Raw genomic sequence first — 16,244 nt, forward strand, 5'->3', positions numbered from 1 at the left:
GGTAATATTGGTATATTATAATTCCACTTATCATTGATGAAAGCCTGAAAAATATTAAAAATGTAGTTACTGTACCTAATAGTGAAGTATGTAAATAGGGTGATTGTTTCAGATCCATCCAAATAATCATTCTATTTCAGAGGTCGGGAGCCTATGGCTCGGAAGCCAGATGTGGCTCTTTTGGGGGCTGCATCTGGCTCACAGTTAGGGGTTCATTCACTAAGTTACACGGCTCAAGTAGTGCAGCTTAGTGTTGCAGTGCAAGTAACATTTTCAAAGTAGTGCAAGCTACTGCTGTAACATACACTGCTAACTTACTCACGCTACCCCAAAACTAACAGCTGCTCCAATTGTCCCACCCTGGATACTGTCAGGTCCAGTGACTTTGTAGAACGAGATCCCCGTGCTTTGATTGTTCCAATAGGCTGCCTGACACTTGACAGGCAGCTTACTGGGCCAAAGTGTAGGGATCTCGTCCTACAAAGTGAATCAACCCTCAAGTTAGATAGCTAATTGTACAAGCTGTTAGTCGGTATTTCTCCTGTCTGGCTCTCAGGGAAGTTGCTGATGTTGCTGAAACCCAAGAGAAGCTGAAGACGTGTCTGACACTTCCGCTGCCTAGTGGATCAACTGTATACACATCACCATGGCAACAGGGACTTGAACCCTACTGTCCAGTTTAAAACATATTGTATGGCTCTCATGGAATTACATTTTAAAATATGTGGTGTTTATGGCTCTTAGCCAAAAAGGTTCCTGACCCATGTGCTATCTTCTTAGCAACCTGTCTAGTACTTTCCTTTTCCGTATCTTTTTGTTGCCATCAGCCTTCGGTGAGGTACATTCCATTTGTTGGTAGCCCCTGATAATCTCTACACATCCATCCCATACGCACAGAACAGCATGGAGGGGCTCAGTGAAGGTGGCAGTGAAGGTGTGAAGGTGCCTGATTGGGTCAGACATATCATAAAAGGAGATCTGCCCGGCCTCATAATCTAGGTAGATACCAATTTTGTCACTGCCATTGTCTAAGAACAGGATATATTCACTGTCATGGATCGCTGAGTAGTGATCTTCACACTTGTATAAACACCATGACTTGTCATTGTCCCCAATAACTGACTTTTGTCTTCTATCTATACTGGGGTAACACATCCCAACCCTCCAGCTTTTCGACCCTCCAACATCCACTTCCCAGTAATGTCGCCCTGAGGAGAAACTCTGGCTGCTCAACACCTGAGGATCCTTCTGAAATGTCTTTGGTGTTTTGGGACGATTCTGTTGTGCATCTGAACTGGATGCAGTTTTCTTGTCATTTGATATAAGCAACCAATTATAAGCTGTGCTGACATCCAGTGATATGTCTTCAGGTTCCTGCATATTTAACTCTATTAAAATGTCATATAATGATTGGAAGATCCCAGCCATATCCAGATGATCCTCCCCATCTTGGAGCTTTTTATCATGTCGTTCTTTAACCTCCATGTCCCGCAAGTCACCTGTGTCTGATTGTTGTAAGACGGTCAGTGGGTCAGTCATCTTACACAGCTTCTCAATCTGACACACTTTCCTAGATATCTTGTCCTTCTTTATTTCCAGCTGCTGGATAATATCGCTGTAGGTTTGTAAATCCTGCTTTGCCCGTTTGGCGATGTTACTCAATGCCCTTTTCTCCAAATCGTTAAGCCGTCTTCTGAGGTCTCCAAACAGAGCAGTGACTCTCTTTGTTTCATCGTCTAATTCTTCTTGTGCATTTCTCTTGAGTTCCTCCAGACTCTGGACTCTTTTCTTAGTCTCCTCTGTCTGTGTCATCAGTTTCTGCAGAGCATTTCTGAGTTTCTTCTTTTCCCTTTCAGAAGCCTCCTCCAGTGTCTCCACCTGGTGTCCCCGATGTTTTCCACTCAGAGTGCAGGACACACAGATACAGGAATTATCCACAGTGCAGAAATATTCAAGGATCTTCTTATGAATTGAGCATTTCCTGTCCTCCAGGGTAGCCGTGGGGTCACATAAGACGTGTTCTGGTGACTGTTTGTGGACCTTCAGGTGATCCTCACAAAGAGAAACTTCACACAACAGACAGGATTTTACAGCAGGTACAGATGCATAAATACAGTGACTGCAGAAGACCCCAAACCCATTCTGTTTTGGTGGCATGAGGTAGACAAACAAGTTCTCCACGATGTTACACAGCGTGATGTTCCTCTGCAGTGCCGGCCGCTCCGGAAACTTCTCTCTGCATTCAGGACAGGAATATCCTCCAGACCCCTCTTGTGTGTCCAGAACATAATGAATACAGCCCCGGCAGAAGTTGTGTCCACATCTCAGGGTTACAGGGTCTGTATACATTTTTAGGCAGACGGAACATTTCAGCTCCTCTCTCAGACCAGCAGACGCCATCGCTGACAGCAGGAAAATGATGTGAGAGAATGTAGAAAACATGTTTATGGCTAACATGACATGTTTTCCATGAAAGAACCCATAAAGTCATTAAGTCATAAATAAGACAGCCTCTGATACAGTCTGGGAAAGACTTACCTCACATTGATCTGCACATTGAGCGGCTGAGACCAATTCTCACTTTCTGTCTACTTTAAGCTTTGATTTAGATTAAGAGACAATTAGGATTTTTTTAAGCTACAGTATTAATGCCCACTATTATGGAATAAATATATTAAAAGCAGGGGTCTAGTCCTGGGAAAAGAAGTGAGTGGACTCACCTGGAGAACCTCTGCGCCGCGCGAAGCGCGTCGCGCCAAAAAATGGGCGTGGTCAAGCACACCGTGGGCGTGGTCATGGGTGGGGCCAAATATACATGACCTTAGCAGTGATGTAAAAGGTCTGCCAAGGAAGTTTGAGCTCTGCCGTAGTGTATCCCCCAAAAATTGATGTAATCTGACAGCATTTCACCAAAAAGACACATAATCTGGTAGAAGTTCCTCCAAAATACAGATAATATGGAAGTGGTTCCCCCAAAATAGACAATGTGGCAGCAGCAGTTCCACCAACATACACATAATTTGGAAGCAGTTCCCCAAAATACGCGAAACCTGACAGCGGATCACTTAAAATACACGTAACACCCAAAAGACATAATCTGGCAGTAGTGGTCCCCCAAACATACACAATCTGGCAGCAGTTCCCCAAAATACACGTAATCTGGCAGCAGCCGTTACTCTAACATACACATAATCTGGCAGCAGTTCCCCAAAATACACGTAATCTGGCAGCAGCCGTTCCCCAAAATACACATAATCTGGCAGCTGTTCCCCAAATACATAACAGCGGTTCCACAAAAATGCAGATAATCTGACAGCAGTTCCCCCAAAATAGGTACCCCCAGGTAGCCAGGTCTATAGGTGTCCCCAGTATAAGTAGCCATGAGTATAGTGGTCCCCAGTATATGTAGCCAGAGGTATATGTGCCTAGTATATGTAGCCAGGGGTATATGTGCCCAGTATATGTAGCCAGTGGGATATGTCCCCAGTATATGTAGGCAGGGGTATATGTCCCCAGTATATGTAGGCAGGTGTATATGTCCCCAGTATATGTAGGCAGGGGTATATGTCCCCAGTATATGTAGGCAGGGGTATATGTCCCCAGTATATGTAGGCAGGGGTATATGTCCCCAGTATATGTAGGCAGGTGTATATGTCCCCAGTATATGTAGGCAGGTGTATATGTCCCCAGTATATGTAGGCAGGGGTATATGTGCCCAGTATATGTAGGCAGGGGTATATGTCCCCAGTATATGTAGGCAGGGGTATATGTCCCCAGTATATGTAGGCAGGGGTATATGTCCCCAGTATATGTAGGCAGGGGTATATGTCCCCAGTATATGTAGGCAGGTGTATATGTCCCCAGTATATGTAGGCAGGTGTATATGTCCCCAGTATATGTAGGCAGGGGTATATGTGCCCAGTATATGTAGCCAGTGGGATATGTCCCCAGTATATGTAGGCAGGGGTATATGTCCCCAGTATATGTAGGCAGGGGTATATGTCCCCAGTATATGTAGGCAGGGGTATATGTCCCCAGTATATGTAGGCAGGGGTATATGTCCCCAGTATATGTAGGCAGGTGTATATGTCCCCAGTATATGTAGGCAGGGGTATATATGCCCAGTATACGTAGGCAGGTGTATATGTCCCCAGTATATGTAGGCAGGTGTATATGTCCCCAGTATATGTAGGCAGGTGTATATGTCCCCAGTATATGTAGGCAGGTGTATATGTCCCCAGTATATGTAGGCAGGGGTATATGTCCCCAGTATATGTAGGCAGGGGTATATGTGCCCAGTATATGTAGCCAGTGGGATATGTCCCCAGTATATGTAGGCAGGGGTATATGTCCCCAGTATATGCAGGCAGGTGTATATGTCCCCAGTATATGTAGGCAGGTGTATATGTCCCCAGTATATGTAGGCAGGTGTATATGTCCCCAGTATATGTAGGCAGGTGTATATGTCCCCAGTATATGTAGGCAGGTGTATATGTCCCCAGTATATGTAGGCAGGTGTATATGTGCCCAGTATATGTAGCCAGGTGTATATGTGCCCAGTATATGTAGGCAGGTGTATATGTCCCCAGTATATGTAGGCAGGTGTATATGTGCCCAGGTAGCCAGGTGTGCCCCCAGCCCCCCACCCGGAGGGAGCAGAGCAGGGAAGGCGAGCTATAGGGACAGCGGGGATGGGCGGACATCTCCCCCCCCCCATCCCTCACCTTTGTGCTCCCCTTCCTGCCTCTCCCCTCCGGCGTTTTTAAGTGTCGGCCCGGCGGCGAAAGTGGGCGGAGACTTACCTCGTTCCAGTCGCATGGGACGCTCCGCTCTGTGTGCGGCTAGAAGACCAGACTAGCCGCACACAGAGCGGAGCGTCCCATGCGACTGGAACGCAGGAAGTCTCCGCCCACTTTAGCCGCCGGGCCGACACTTAAAAACGCCGGAGGGGAGAGGCAGGAAGGGGAGCACAAAGGTGAGGGATGGGGGGGGAGATGTCCGCCCATCCCCACTGTCCCTATAGCTCGCCTTCCCTGCTCTGCCCCCCTCCACACAAGCCAGGGTGAACGGCGTTCACTTTGAAGAAAAAGTGGGTGGACGCCGTTCACCCGCGTTTACGCAGCACTCGACCCCTGATTAGAAGTTTAGCTGAGCCAAAGCTGAAGTACAAAATCAATTATTAGCCAAAGAGGGAAGCCTCTTGGATCTAATGTGGCTTCCCTCACTGTCGTCTGATCCCTCTTCTTAGATAAGTATCTATTTTTATTAACAAATTAAGGCCTTGGGTTCTCATTAAAGGAAACCTGAGACAAGTTGAACAGAAGAATGTATACTTACCTGCGGCTTTAGTTGCACCAGGTTTATATTTACCTGGTGGGACTGAAGCCTTCCTAACGGAGAAGATTGAAGGAAAACGGAGCTGCCTGGGAAGACGGTGAGGGAGTTCACCAAGTACAGGATGCTAGTGGAAGCCCCAGGTAAGTATACATTCTTCTGTTTCACTCCTCTCAGGTACACGTGAGGACCACAGTGATAAACACCCCTAGTGACCAGGCCATTTTTCTGTAAATAGGCCACTGCATTTTTATGGCCTTGCTGCAGGGCCGCACAACTCAGCACACAAGTGATTCCCCCCCCCCTCTTTTCTTCCCACCAACAGAGCTATCTGTTGGTGGGGCCTGATCCCTCCTGCGTTGTTTATTTTCTTTTTGTAAATATTTTCTTTTATTACTTTATCAATAAATGTGATTATTTATTTCACGTTTTTTCCCCAGAACAACCCCCCCCCCCCGCCAGCCAAGAACTCCAGAGGAAATCCTTCTTAGGATTCTCCATTTTAACTGTGTCTATCTTGAAGCCAATCCTGATGTCATTTCCTCCCTTGCTCTCCTCTGCCTCATTGTGTATGCATTGCCCGCCCTCCTCCCAGTCTTCAGGCACTCTCACCCAGCCCTGCAATAGAAAGTGCATTGTCTCAGCATGAGAAATATTGGCCAATCAGAGAGGAACAGAGGTGTGGGAGGGGAAAACAGGAGGGAAAGAGTCTTCAGCCAATCAGGCTGCATTAGTTAAGTCTGAGGGGAAAGTAGAGAAGCAAAAAAAGACAACCCAGCATGCCCTGCAACTTCCTTTGTGCAGAAATGTACCAAATAAGGGTCAGGTAAACTGGGGAATGATGATTTATCAACAAGAAAAGTAATAGTGATTTTTAACTTTTGAATTGCCTGGTTAGCATCTTTATTACTTGTTTATCAGATAAAAATAAAGAATTGATTTTTGATGTTATGCCCGACAGTTACTCTTTAATTTATGGTTTATGGTAAAACTGAAAAAATGCACCTTTATTTCTAAATAATATATTGGCGCCATACATTGTACTAGGGAAATATTTGAAATGTTTCAATACTCGGGACAAATGAGCAAATAAAATGGGTGGGTTTTAATTACGGTAGCATGTTATTATTTTAAAACTAAAATGGCCGAAAAAGGAGAAATAATGGATTTTTTTTTACATTTTTTACATATTTTTCCTATTAAAATGCAGTTAGGATAAAATAATAATTCTTAGCAAAAAGTACCCCCAAAGAAATCCTAATTGGTGGCGAAAAAAACAAGATATGGATTGTTTTGTTGTGATAAGTAGTAACAAAGTTATATGAGAATGAATGGAAGGAGCGCTGACAGGTGAAAATTGCTCTGGTTTTTTAAAGGGACCCTGAATAGATAATAAAAATAAAATTGGGACTTACCTGGTGTCAAAGGCCCCCTAGTGGCCGGACCACACAATGCCTTCCAATCGGTTTCAGCACACAGACCATCCAATCTCGCGGACGCAATCGATGAGCTGAAGCCGTTGGAATTTTGGCAGCAACAGACTAGAAGGAGGCGTGCAAACTATAAAACCAAAATACTAGGCTGCCTGTTTAAATGGGACAGAGAAGCCAACTCTGGCTGACTCTAAGACCTGCGGATAAAAACGGTTAAAAACACACTCTGTTCTGGCTAATAACAACACTTCTCGGTAGCGAATCTTCAGGACGCTAGGATTCGTTCTGTGTGGCTGAATATTAGGAATAGCCTAAAAAATAAATGACTTTTAGAAGTCTTTTATTTATGAATGCAATATAAATAATTAATCTATACAGAAAAATCATTAAAATCAACAATTAAAAAGAAAGTAAGCCAGTATAAAATAAAAGGGAAAAAAATAAACAAATACTTAAGGTTCCTATGAAATATGTCCTTTTGTTGGGAAAGCAAGTTAAGTTCCTTTGTTTCTGGATCAAGGGACTCAGCCTCAAAGTCCAAACAGGATGGATGCCAGCATGTCCTCAAGCTGGCAATATGTAATGGTGATGTTCAAGATGGAGGACTAGGGAGGAGTCGCTGTCAAGTTCTATTCTGAATGACCCACATTTTTGGGTGGGGTCTCAGGTGCAGCCCAGGGGCTGGACAGAGTGAGGTTAACCTTCTGGGTGGGGCACTTGTGTCCCCAAAATATGACCTTTATTTCATATTTCAGCTCGCGCTTCCCGCACACACATAACAATCACAGATTCATATTCCTCAGAATATGACAATTCTTATGACATCAAACTTGGTTGGCGTCACATGTTCTGGCACCAAGCAGCTGAATAACTTGGTGGCTGGGTATGTCAGTGCCACCAATTTAATATTAAAATATTCACCAGATCTGGACCAGCGGAATGATATAATTTTTATACCTCTCATATAAACTGTATTCCTTAAACAAGCTAAAATCATATCCTCCATGTATTCTCAATGTTGGTTTGAATGGCTCAGTCGTGTCTACCAGAGACCAAGTTCTGAAAAGACTCCCTGCTGTGTTTATCCTGTCCATAAAGGGAGCCACCAACACTTTGCCATTTGGGGTTGCTGGTCCCTTGCGTTTTCTTTTCTCACGACTCTTACATGACACCTGGGGCTTCCTCCAGCACACCGTAGGCCGCAAGGTCCCCCAACGTCCTCCTGGCTCCTCTCCCGGTCCCGCTGGCAGCTCCGTTACTGGTGACTTTCGGGCTTAGGGTCGGCGGTACTCTTCCTGGACGGAGAAGCTCTGCATCATCACGCCGGTCACTATGCGTCATCATGCCGGCCGACATGACAGTCCTGCGCATGCGCGGTTCAGAGTTAAAAAAACCGCACATGCGCAGGACTGTCACACCGGCCGGTGTGATGACGCGTAGTGACTGAGCCACCAGCGGGGCCAGGAGGGGAGCCAGGAGGATGACGGGGACCTCGCGGTCTACGGTGGCTTGGAGGAACCCCTAGATAAGTACCAATTTCATTTTTATTAACTGCTCAGGGGAAAAACCCTTGGAGGTGAAGTGGTTAAGTGTGGTCTAAAAATCAACATTCGTTATAGAGCATCCTCCTATGGGACAAACCACACCCTGATGAAGTCTGCATAGCTTAGGTGAAATACATTGGCGAGCAGAGTCCCCAGCTAAGCTTTGATGCCATGTGCTCCATGAAGCCTGAGCCTAGTTGAAATTAAATGAAACCTGAACCTATATTTTCTGGTTGTCTCTGGGACTTATGTACATCCAGAGAAATCTGAGCCAGGTACTGTTTATAACTCCAACCACTTCAAACCAATTCATAGTAGTAAACAATGGGCTTGATTCACAAAGCCGTGCAAACTGTTTAGCATGTGAAGTGCCATTCGCGGACTTTTGCGCGTGCTTGTCTCTCTAGGCATTAAAGGACCTCCGTCGTGAAAATCTTAAAATTTAAAACACATGTAAACATATACAAATAAGAAGTATGTTTCTTCTAGAGTAAAATGAGCCATAAATTACTTTTCTCCTATGCTGCTGTCACTTACAGTAAGTAGTAGAAAATCTGACATTACCAACAGGTTTTGGACTAGCCCATCTTCTCATGGGGGGTTCTCAGGGTTTTCTTTATTTTTAAAAGCACTTAGTGAATGGCAGTTGCTCCATCCAAGTGCCAAAGAAGTGTGCAGCGAGCAGGGAGGCTGGCCAGCATCTTTGTAGAAATCTTTTTCAGGGAGTGTCTTTATAAAGAATAAGAGCCTTGCTGAGAATCCCCTATAGAGAGATGGACTAGCCCAAAATCTGTCGGTAATGTCAGATTTCTACTACTCCGTGTAAGTGACAGCAACATAGGAGAGAAGTAATTTATGGCTCATTTTACTCTGGAAGAAGCGTACTTCTTATTTGTATGTGTTTTAAATGTTAAGATTTTCGGAACAGTTCCTCTATAAAGAGAACCTGAACTGAAAATAAAAAGTCAAAAAAAACATATACAGGTCATACTTACCTCCTGTGTAGTCTACTCATTAATCTCTTTCTCCTCTCCTGTGGCCCATTTGTCCCCTGTGATCAGTGGAATTCTCCATCCTCCATTCTAAAAATGGCCATTACCCCATAACAGCTTCCTGGTCAGCACACTGTTAAACTGTAATATCGCCCACTTGAGCAATAGGGAACCATGGACATTACCTTGCACATTCAGTTGTAACTGCCAGCTGCTGCATATATAACTGACAACAACTGGTATATTTCAGTTCCGGCAAAATCTTGTCAGAACTGGAAGTGATCACTGTAAGAAGAAAATGGTGAGCTTCTGATAGGAACTGATGGAGAGGTTAGTAGGTAATATTCATTTGCAGCTACGTCATATGTTTATTTTAAGTAATTTTACTCACTTCAGGTTCCCTTTAAGAATGGAGGATAAGGTTTACACTTAATCAGTTGCTCTCAGGTATAACTGAAAGGACAACTGATTTTCAAAGTAATGCCCATGTTTTCCTATGGCACAGTTCTCACTTAGGGCCTGTTTCCACTACATGCAGACTGGATGCAGAATGGATGCAGAAAAACTGACTCCAATGAATGCCTATGGGAAAATCTGCATCAGAAAAATCGCGTTTAGGCTAGGTCCACACTAGGCACGGTTGCAGGACGGACACTGCAGTCCGGGATCAGGGGAAGTACCACCAGACTGCAAACTGATCCGTTTTCATAAAAAGTGCATCAGTTTTGCATCAGTTTCCGTTCAGTTAACACGGACAGAAAACGTCTCTGTCATTAGGAAGGTAGTAGGAGGAGTTTTTGGGCCAATAATAAAGTTCAGGCTATCCGTTTTTTCATCTATTTTTGTTGCTATTTTGCCTGTGGAGATGGAGTTGCGTTTTCTCATTGCTTTTCACTACCCCTGCGTGTATCAGGGTCGTGATCCGTTGCGTGAAAATGCAGCAGATCCGGACCTTCCGTTCAGGTTTTGAGAACGGGTCCCCGCAAACGCAGACGGATCCGTTTTTTTCTTGGGTGAGGACGGCTGCTATTTTTAACATTAGTATCCGGGACTCCGTTTTTCATCAGGGCTGAAAAACGCAGCCACGGATACGTTTCCGGACCTAGTGTGGACTAGCCCTTAGTGGAAACAGACCCATAGACATTCATTGGAGTCAGTTTTTCTGCATCCAGAATCTGTGTGTAGTGGAAACAGGCCCTTAAAGAGACTCTGAAGCGAGAATAAATCTCGCTTCAGAGCTCATAGTTAGCAGGGGCACGTGTGCCCCTGCTAAACCGCCGCTATCCCGCGGCTTAACGGGGGTCCCTTCACTCCCAAAGCGACCACTGCAACACTTGGTCGCAGATTTGGTCGTGATTTATGGCTTCCTGGAGGCAGGGCTAACGGCTGCAGCCCTGCCTCCAGTCGCGTCTGTCAGTGGCGCATCGCCGCCTCTCCCCCGCCCCTCTCAGTGAAGGAAGACTGAGAGGGGCGGGGGAGAGGCGGAGATACACGCTGACAGACGCGCGTGGGGCAGGGCTGCGGCGGTCAGCCCTGCCCCAACCAGGAAGCGCTCCCCCGCTGTACGGAGCGGATTTGGGGGGTCAGGGACCCCCGTTAAGCCGCGGGATAGCGGCGTTTTAGCAGGGGCACACGTGCCCCTGCTAACTATGAGGTCTGAAGCGAGATTTATTCTCGCTTCAGACTCTCTTTAACGCATTTTATCTGAAATCCTTTTCACAATGCACTGCTATGGAGAAGGAAAAAAAAACTGATAAAGTGTAAATGGGGCCGAAGTGTAAAAATCTTGCCCTGAGTGATATATGCATGGATAGTTTTATGTAAATCTGAGCACTGGCTTTATCATATTGTACAGAGAAAAAACACTTGAGATCTTTACAGTCACTGATTTGCAAAATCTCTAAAGAGCTTGAGACCTCGTGCAGTTGCTCAGTTTGACCCACTGGCGGTGCTATTATACGACTTGCAACCATTACTGTACCTTTACTTTATATCGCAGAAACAGCATGCACAACATATTGGTTGTCAAGAAGCAGGTATAACTACAAATCATGGAACCCCCCAACAATACTTTGATATGGCCCGTCAGGAACTGGCCCCACGGCAAGCCTGCAGAGACAGCTCCTGTTGGGGGATTTGACCAAAACTGAGAGGGGGAGCAGCCTTATTCAAGCTACCACAAGGCTGTCGCCCCTCAACCACACTCTGCAAGACTCAGCCACCACTAGCAAAACAAACACAGAACATTTATATCGCGCTTTTCTCCTGGCGGACTCAAAGCGCCAGAGCTGCAGCCACTAGGGAGCGCTCTATAGGCAGTAGCAGTGTTAGGCCAGAGCTGCAGCCACTAGGGAGTGCTCTATAGGCAGTAGCAGTGTTAGGCCAGAGCTGCAGCCACTAGGGGTGCTCTATAGGCAGTAGTAGTGTTAGGCCAGAGCTGCAGCCACTAGGGAGCACTCTATAGGCAGTAGCAGTGTTAGGCCAGAGCTGCAGCCACTAGGGGTGCTCTATAGGCAGTAGTAGTGTTAGGCCAGAGCTGCAGCCACTAGGGAGCGCTCTATAGGCAGTAGCAGTGTTAGGTCAGAGCTGCAGCCACTAGGGGGCACTCTATAGGCAGTAGCAGTGTTAGGCCAGAGCTGCAGCCACTAGGGGGCACTCTATAGGCAGTAGCAGTGTTAGGTCAGAGCTGCAGCCACTAGGGGGCACTCTATAGGCAGTAGCAGTGTTAGGCCAGAGCTGCAGCCACTAGGGGTGCTCTATAGGCAGTAGTAGTGTTAGGCCAGAGCTGCAGCCACTAGGGGGCGCTCTATAGGGAATAGCTGTGTTAGGCCAGAGCTGCAGCCACTAGGGGTGCTCTATAGGCAGTAGCAGTGTTAGGCCAGAGCTGCAGCCACTAGGACGCACTGTATAGGCAGTAGCAGTGTAAGGCCAGAGCTGCAGCCACTAGGGGGCACTCTATAGGCAGTAGCTGTGTTAGGCCAGAGCTGCAGCAACTAGGGGGCGCTCTATAGGCAGTAGCTGTGTTAGGCCAGAGCTGCAGCCACTAGGACATGCTCTATAGGCAGTAGCAGTGTTAGGCCAGAGCTGCAGCCACTAGGGGGCGCTCTATAGGCAGTAGCAGTGTTAGGCCACAGCTGCAGCCACAAGGACGCCCTTTTTTAGGCAGTAGCAGTGTTAGGGAGACTTGCCTAAGGTCTCCTACTGAATAGGTGCTGGCTTACTGAACAGGTACAGCCGAGATTCGAACCCAGGTCTCCCGTGTCAGAGGCAGAGCCCTTAACCATTACTCCATTCAGCCACTAGTTTCTTGCTTACTTACTTCTGCGACGACACTGCTAGACCCTGCAAGTATTTCATATACTGTTCTTGAGCTGCTCGCATTCAGGCTGGCGGTTTATGTATTTTGGGTCAGCAACCGGCTTTAGGCCAAAGTACGAAAACGCCACACACACAGTAGCAATGTACAATCCGAGCGCACAATCACACACTGAACTTGTAACACAATTACCCTGCAGTCTCTCTCTAGGGGATGTAAAGCTCTGCTTAGTACTCAAAAGACTAGCTTATTAAATAAAAATGTAATATTCCCAAAAAAGTGGAACAGTGCAGAAGGAAGTATATACAAAAGATATTTACAAAAGAAAAAAAAAAAACAGAAAACAAAGTAAAAAGTATAATGACACACACAAGACAATCTGCTTATCAAAATAAAAAGGGAATAAAACAGAAACCGAGCTTTACCAGCGTAAATATCCAAACTTGGTTGCGGAAGCTCGCAGTTTCTGACCAAAAGTCAGGGCACCCGTAGCATGTGACTAGCTCCTGAGAAGTACAAGTTCTGAATCTTGAACGCTGATTATTTATAGGAAAAAACATAACCTGGGGCTACCCAATATTCAAATCCAGAAATAATCGAATTTCCTCACATGAGGACATCAGGGTTTGTAAAGACCTCTGTAAAGGCTCCGACACATGGGGCACAACTGTCACCACAAACACGTGGCACGCGCATGTTGCGGCGACAGGCCCACCGTGTGTATGAGGCGCGCACCCCGAACTGTTGCCGGAGACAGCAGTTGCTGTGCGATTGAAAAGTTAAATCGTCGGCAACTTCTGTCTCCGCAACCGTTGCTAGTCCGCCACGCGTACTGCTTGTGTATGTGCGGACTAGCGACAGCTGCCCACAGCCAGAAGGGAGCTTCTGGCGGGGGGATGAAACTTTCGGCGACAGCTTCCGCCGCATCTCTGTCCCTCTGTGCAACGTGTGTACAGCTGCCGCACAGAGAGACCTGGCGACGAACTGTCACTGCTTTTTTGTTGTTGTCCCTTGTCTGCTTGCAACTGCAGACATTTGGGCCTCATGTGTATGAGGCTTTACATCCCAGCTTGCTGTTACATGCAAATTTCAAAGTTTCTCTGAAACACTAGCGCTCCATTTGTATGCTTACGCTGTTTCCTTGATCCCCACTGTTCGATGTGTTTACATGATGTTAAAAACAACAGTGCACACGCCAGCCTGGGGCCCTGGGAACTCTCACTGCTCGGGGCCCCAGAACCAGCATGTAGCACCATATGTGAGCACAGTCAAGCCCTGGAGCTGCCACCCCCAGGAGCCTGTCCACAACTGCTCTGAAACTTACCAAACACACAAAGGGAAATACTCACTCCCAAACAGTTCTCTGCTGCTTTATAAAGCCTGCAGGCTGCTTGTAAGCCAATAAGAAGTGCACACACACGTTACACCTAGTCTGCAGTAATCAATTAAGCAGAGGCTGATCTATTCAGCCAGTCGTTGGAGAGGGCTTCAGTTGCATATAGACAATGGCTATATGGCCAGCAGGGGGCACCAGCGTGCAGGATATTCCCTCTCATCTGTCCCCCTCCTAACTAAACTGCATGGGAATCTACAATAAAATTAAAAACAACAGTGCACACGCCAGCCTGGGGCCCCGGGAACTCTCACTGCCCGGGGCCCCAGAACCAGCATGTAGCTCCATGTAGCACTAGGCAGAGGCAAGAGAGGCTCCATCCTCAGGGCGCAGTGTAGGAGGGGGCACACAACTCACTCATTCCCCTATTGTGTTTGAAGCAGAGAGAAATAAGAGAAGGGGATACATGGCAGTGACTGCAAGCCAGATAACTAAAGATTAAGGTGTTGGGGGCCCTGGGGAGCCTCTTAGTCTAATAGCAACCAGTGTGCACTTTGGTGTCTCAGCCTTGTGTGCTGGAGGACCTTTTCCCAGTTCTGGCCATCACACTGCGTATATATCCTGATAGGGCCTCCCCCCCAAAGTTCACTTCCTTCCCCTTGCCTACCCTTGTCTTGGTGACCCTCACAGCCTGGGGGCCCATCTCACAAGGGTTATAAGACAAAGGTGGCCAAATAGCCATCATGATCTTCACACCCATAACAAGTGTAGCCAGAAAACACCTGATATAATAAAGGATGGACCCCTATATTGGTGGAAGGGAAGGTTAGTAGTTTGGGCCCCGTGACAGCTCTCCCCCCCCCCTCCCCGTGGTTTCAGGGGCTGCTTTCCTGTAGTTACGCCCCCTTGTCAAGAAGACCTTCATCAACTTGAAGCAAAAGCAAAGTTTGCAATTCTTCCAAGTGGAGTCCTGGTTCTTTGTTTGCATATGGTTCAGAATTGGTTCATTAGGAATCTGGATCTCACTGGTTTGCCTGAGACATATATATATATATACACACTCACACAAATATAATCAGAAGCTGTAAGGAGGAAATGTTAATGCTTATTGTACCCTGCAGGCTATATCTGCTTTATGCTGTCACCTTTATGGGAGTTTATCTTTTATCAATGAATTCTTGCTTGTTAATACTGTTATTAACCTCGTTTATGGGAGTCAGTCTTGTACCTTGGCCGATGCAATACGTAGCATATCTTTGTTCTTCAAGGAACTTGTTTGTATGTCATCCAAGCTGTGACGTACTTAGGGCAATTGACACCCAATGCTGGATATTAAATGACACCCCCCCCCCAAAAAAAAAGGAAGAAGAGAGAGTGTGGCATGCTAAGCACACCATGTTGAGGAAGGGGTGTAGTTTGGAAACTGCTCTGTTTTGGTAGTGTGTGTGTGTGTGGTAGTGTTAGGATGATGTGGGGAGGGTGTTATTGTTCGGCAGGTGGTGGAGGGTAGTGTTAGGTGTAGGTAAGGGGGAGAATAGTGTTACGTGTAGGTATAGGGGACGGCAGTGCTAGGGGTAGGTATGCGTGAGGTTAGTGTTAGATGTATGTGATGGTGATGTTAGTTGTAGGTGGTGGGGGTTAGTGTTAGGTGTATGGGGTGGGGGTTAGTGTTAGGTGTATGTGGTGGTGGGGGTTAGTGTTAGGTGTATGGGGTGGTGGTGTTAGTGTTAGGTGTATGTGGTGGGGGTTAGTGTTAGGTGTATGGGGTGGTGGGGTTAGTGTTAGGTGTATGGGGTGGTGGGGGTTAGTGTTAGGTGTAGGTGGTGGGGGTTAGTGTTAGGTGTAGGTGGTGGGGGTTAGTGTTAGGTGTAGGTAATGGGGGTTAGTGTTAGGTGTATGGGGTGGTGGTGTTAGTGTTAGGTGTAGGTGGTGGGGGTTAGTGTTAGGTGTATGGGGTGGTGGTGTTGGTGTTAGGTGTATGTGGTGGGGGTTAGTGTTAGGTGTATGTGGTGGTGGGGGTTAGTGTTAGGTGTATGGGGTGATGGTGTTAGTGTTAGGTGTATGGGGTGGTGGGGGTTAGTGTTAGGTGTAGGTGGTGGGGGTTAGTGTTAGGTGTATGGGGTGGTGGTGTTAGTGTTAGGTGTAGGTGGTGGTGTTAGTGTTAGGTGAAGGTGGTGGGGGTTAGTGTTAGGTGTATGTGGTGGTGGTGTTAGTGTTAGGTGTAGGTGGTGGGGGTTAGTGTTAGGTTTAGGTGGTGGGGGTTAGTGTTAGGTGTATGTGGTGGTGGTGTTA

The 16,244-nt window shown here is 46.7% G+C and overlaps 1 protein-coding gene across 1 annotated transcript; it reads right to left on the minus strand.

The window, feature by feature from the left end:
* Positions 1-768: 768 nt before the first annotated feature.
* On the minus strand, positions 769-2,400 carry LOC137561802 (E3 ubiquitin-protein ligase TRIM11-like). The gene has a single exon (XM_068273159.1). The coding sequence runs from the start codon at positions 2,398-2,400 to the stop codon at positions 769-771; it is 1,632 nt and encodes a 543-aa protein (XP_068129260.1).
* Between the last annotated feature and the right edge of the window lie 13,844 nt (positions 2,401-16,244).

This window comes from Hyperolius riggenbachi, chromosome 3 (genome assembly GCF_040937935.1).
Source record: "Hyperolius riggenbachi isolate aHypRig1 chromosome 3, aHypRig1.pri, whole genome shotgun sequence".
Lineage (NCBI taxonomy): Eukaryota > Metazoa > Chordata > Amphibia > Anura > Hyperoliidae > Hyperolius > Hyperolius riggenbachi.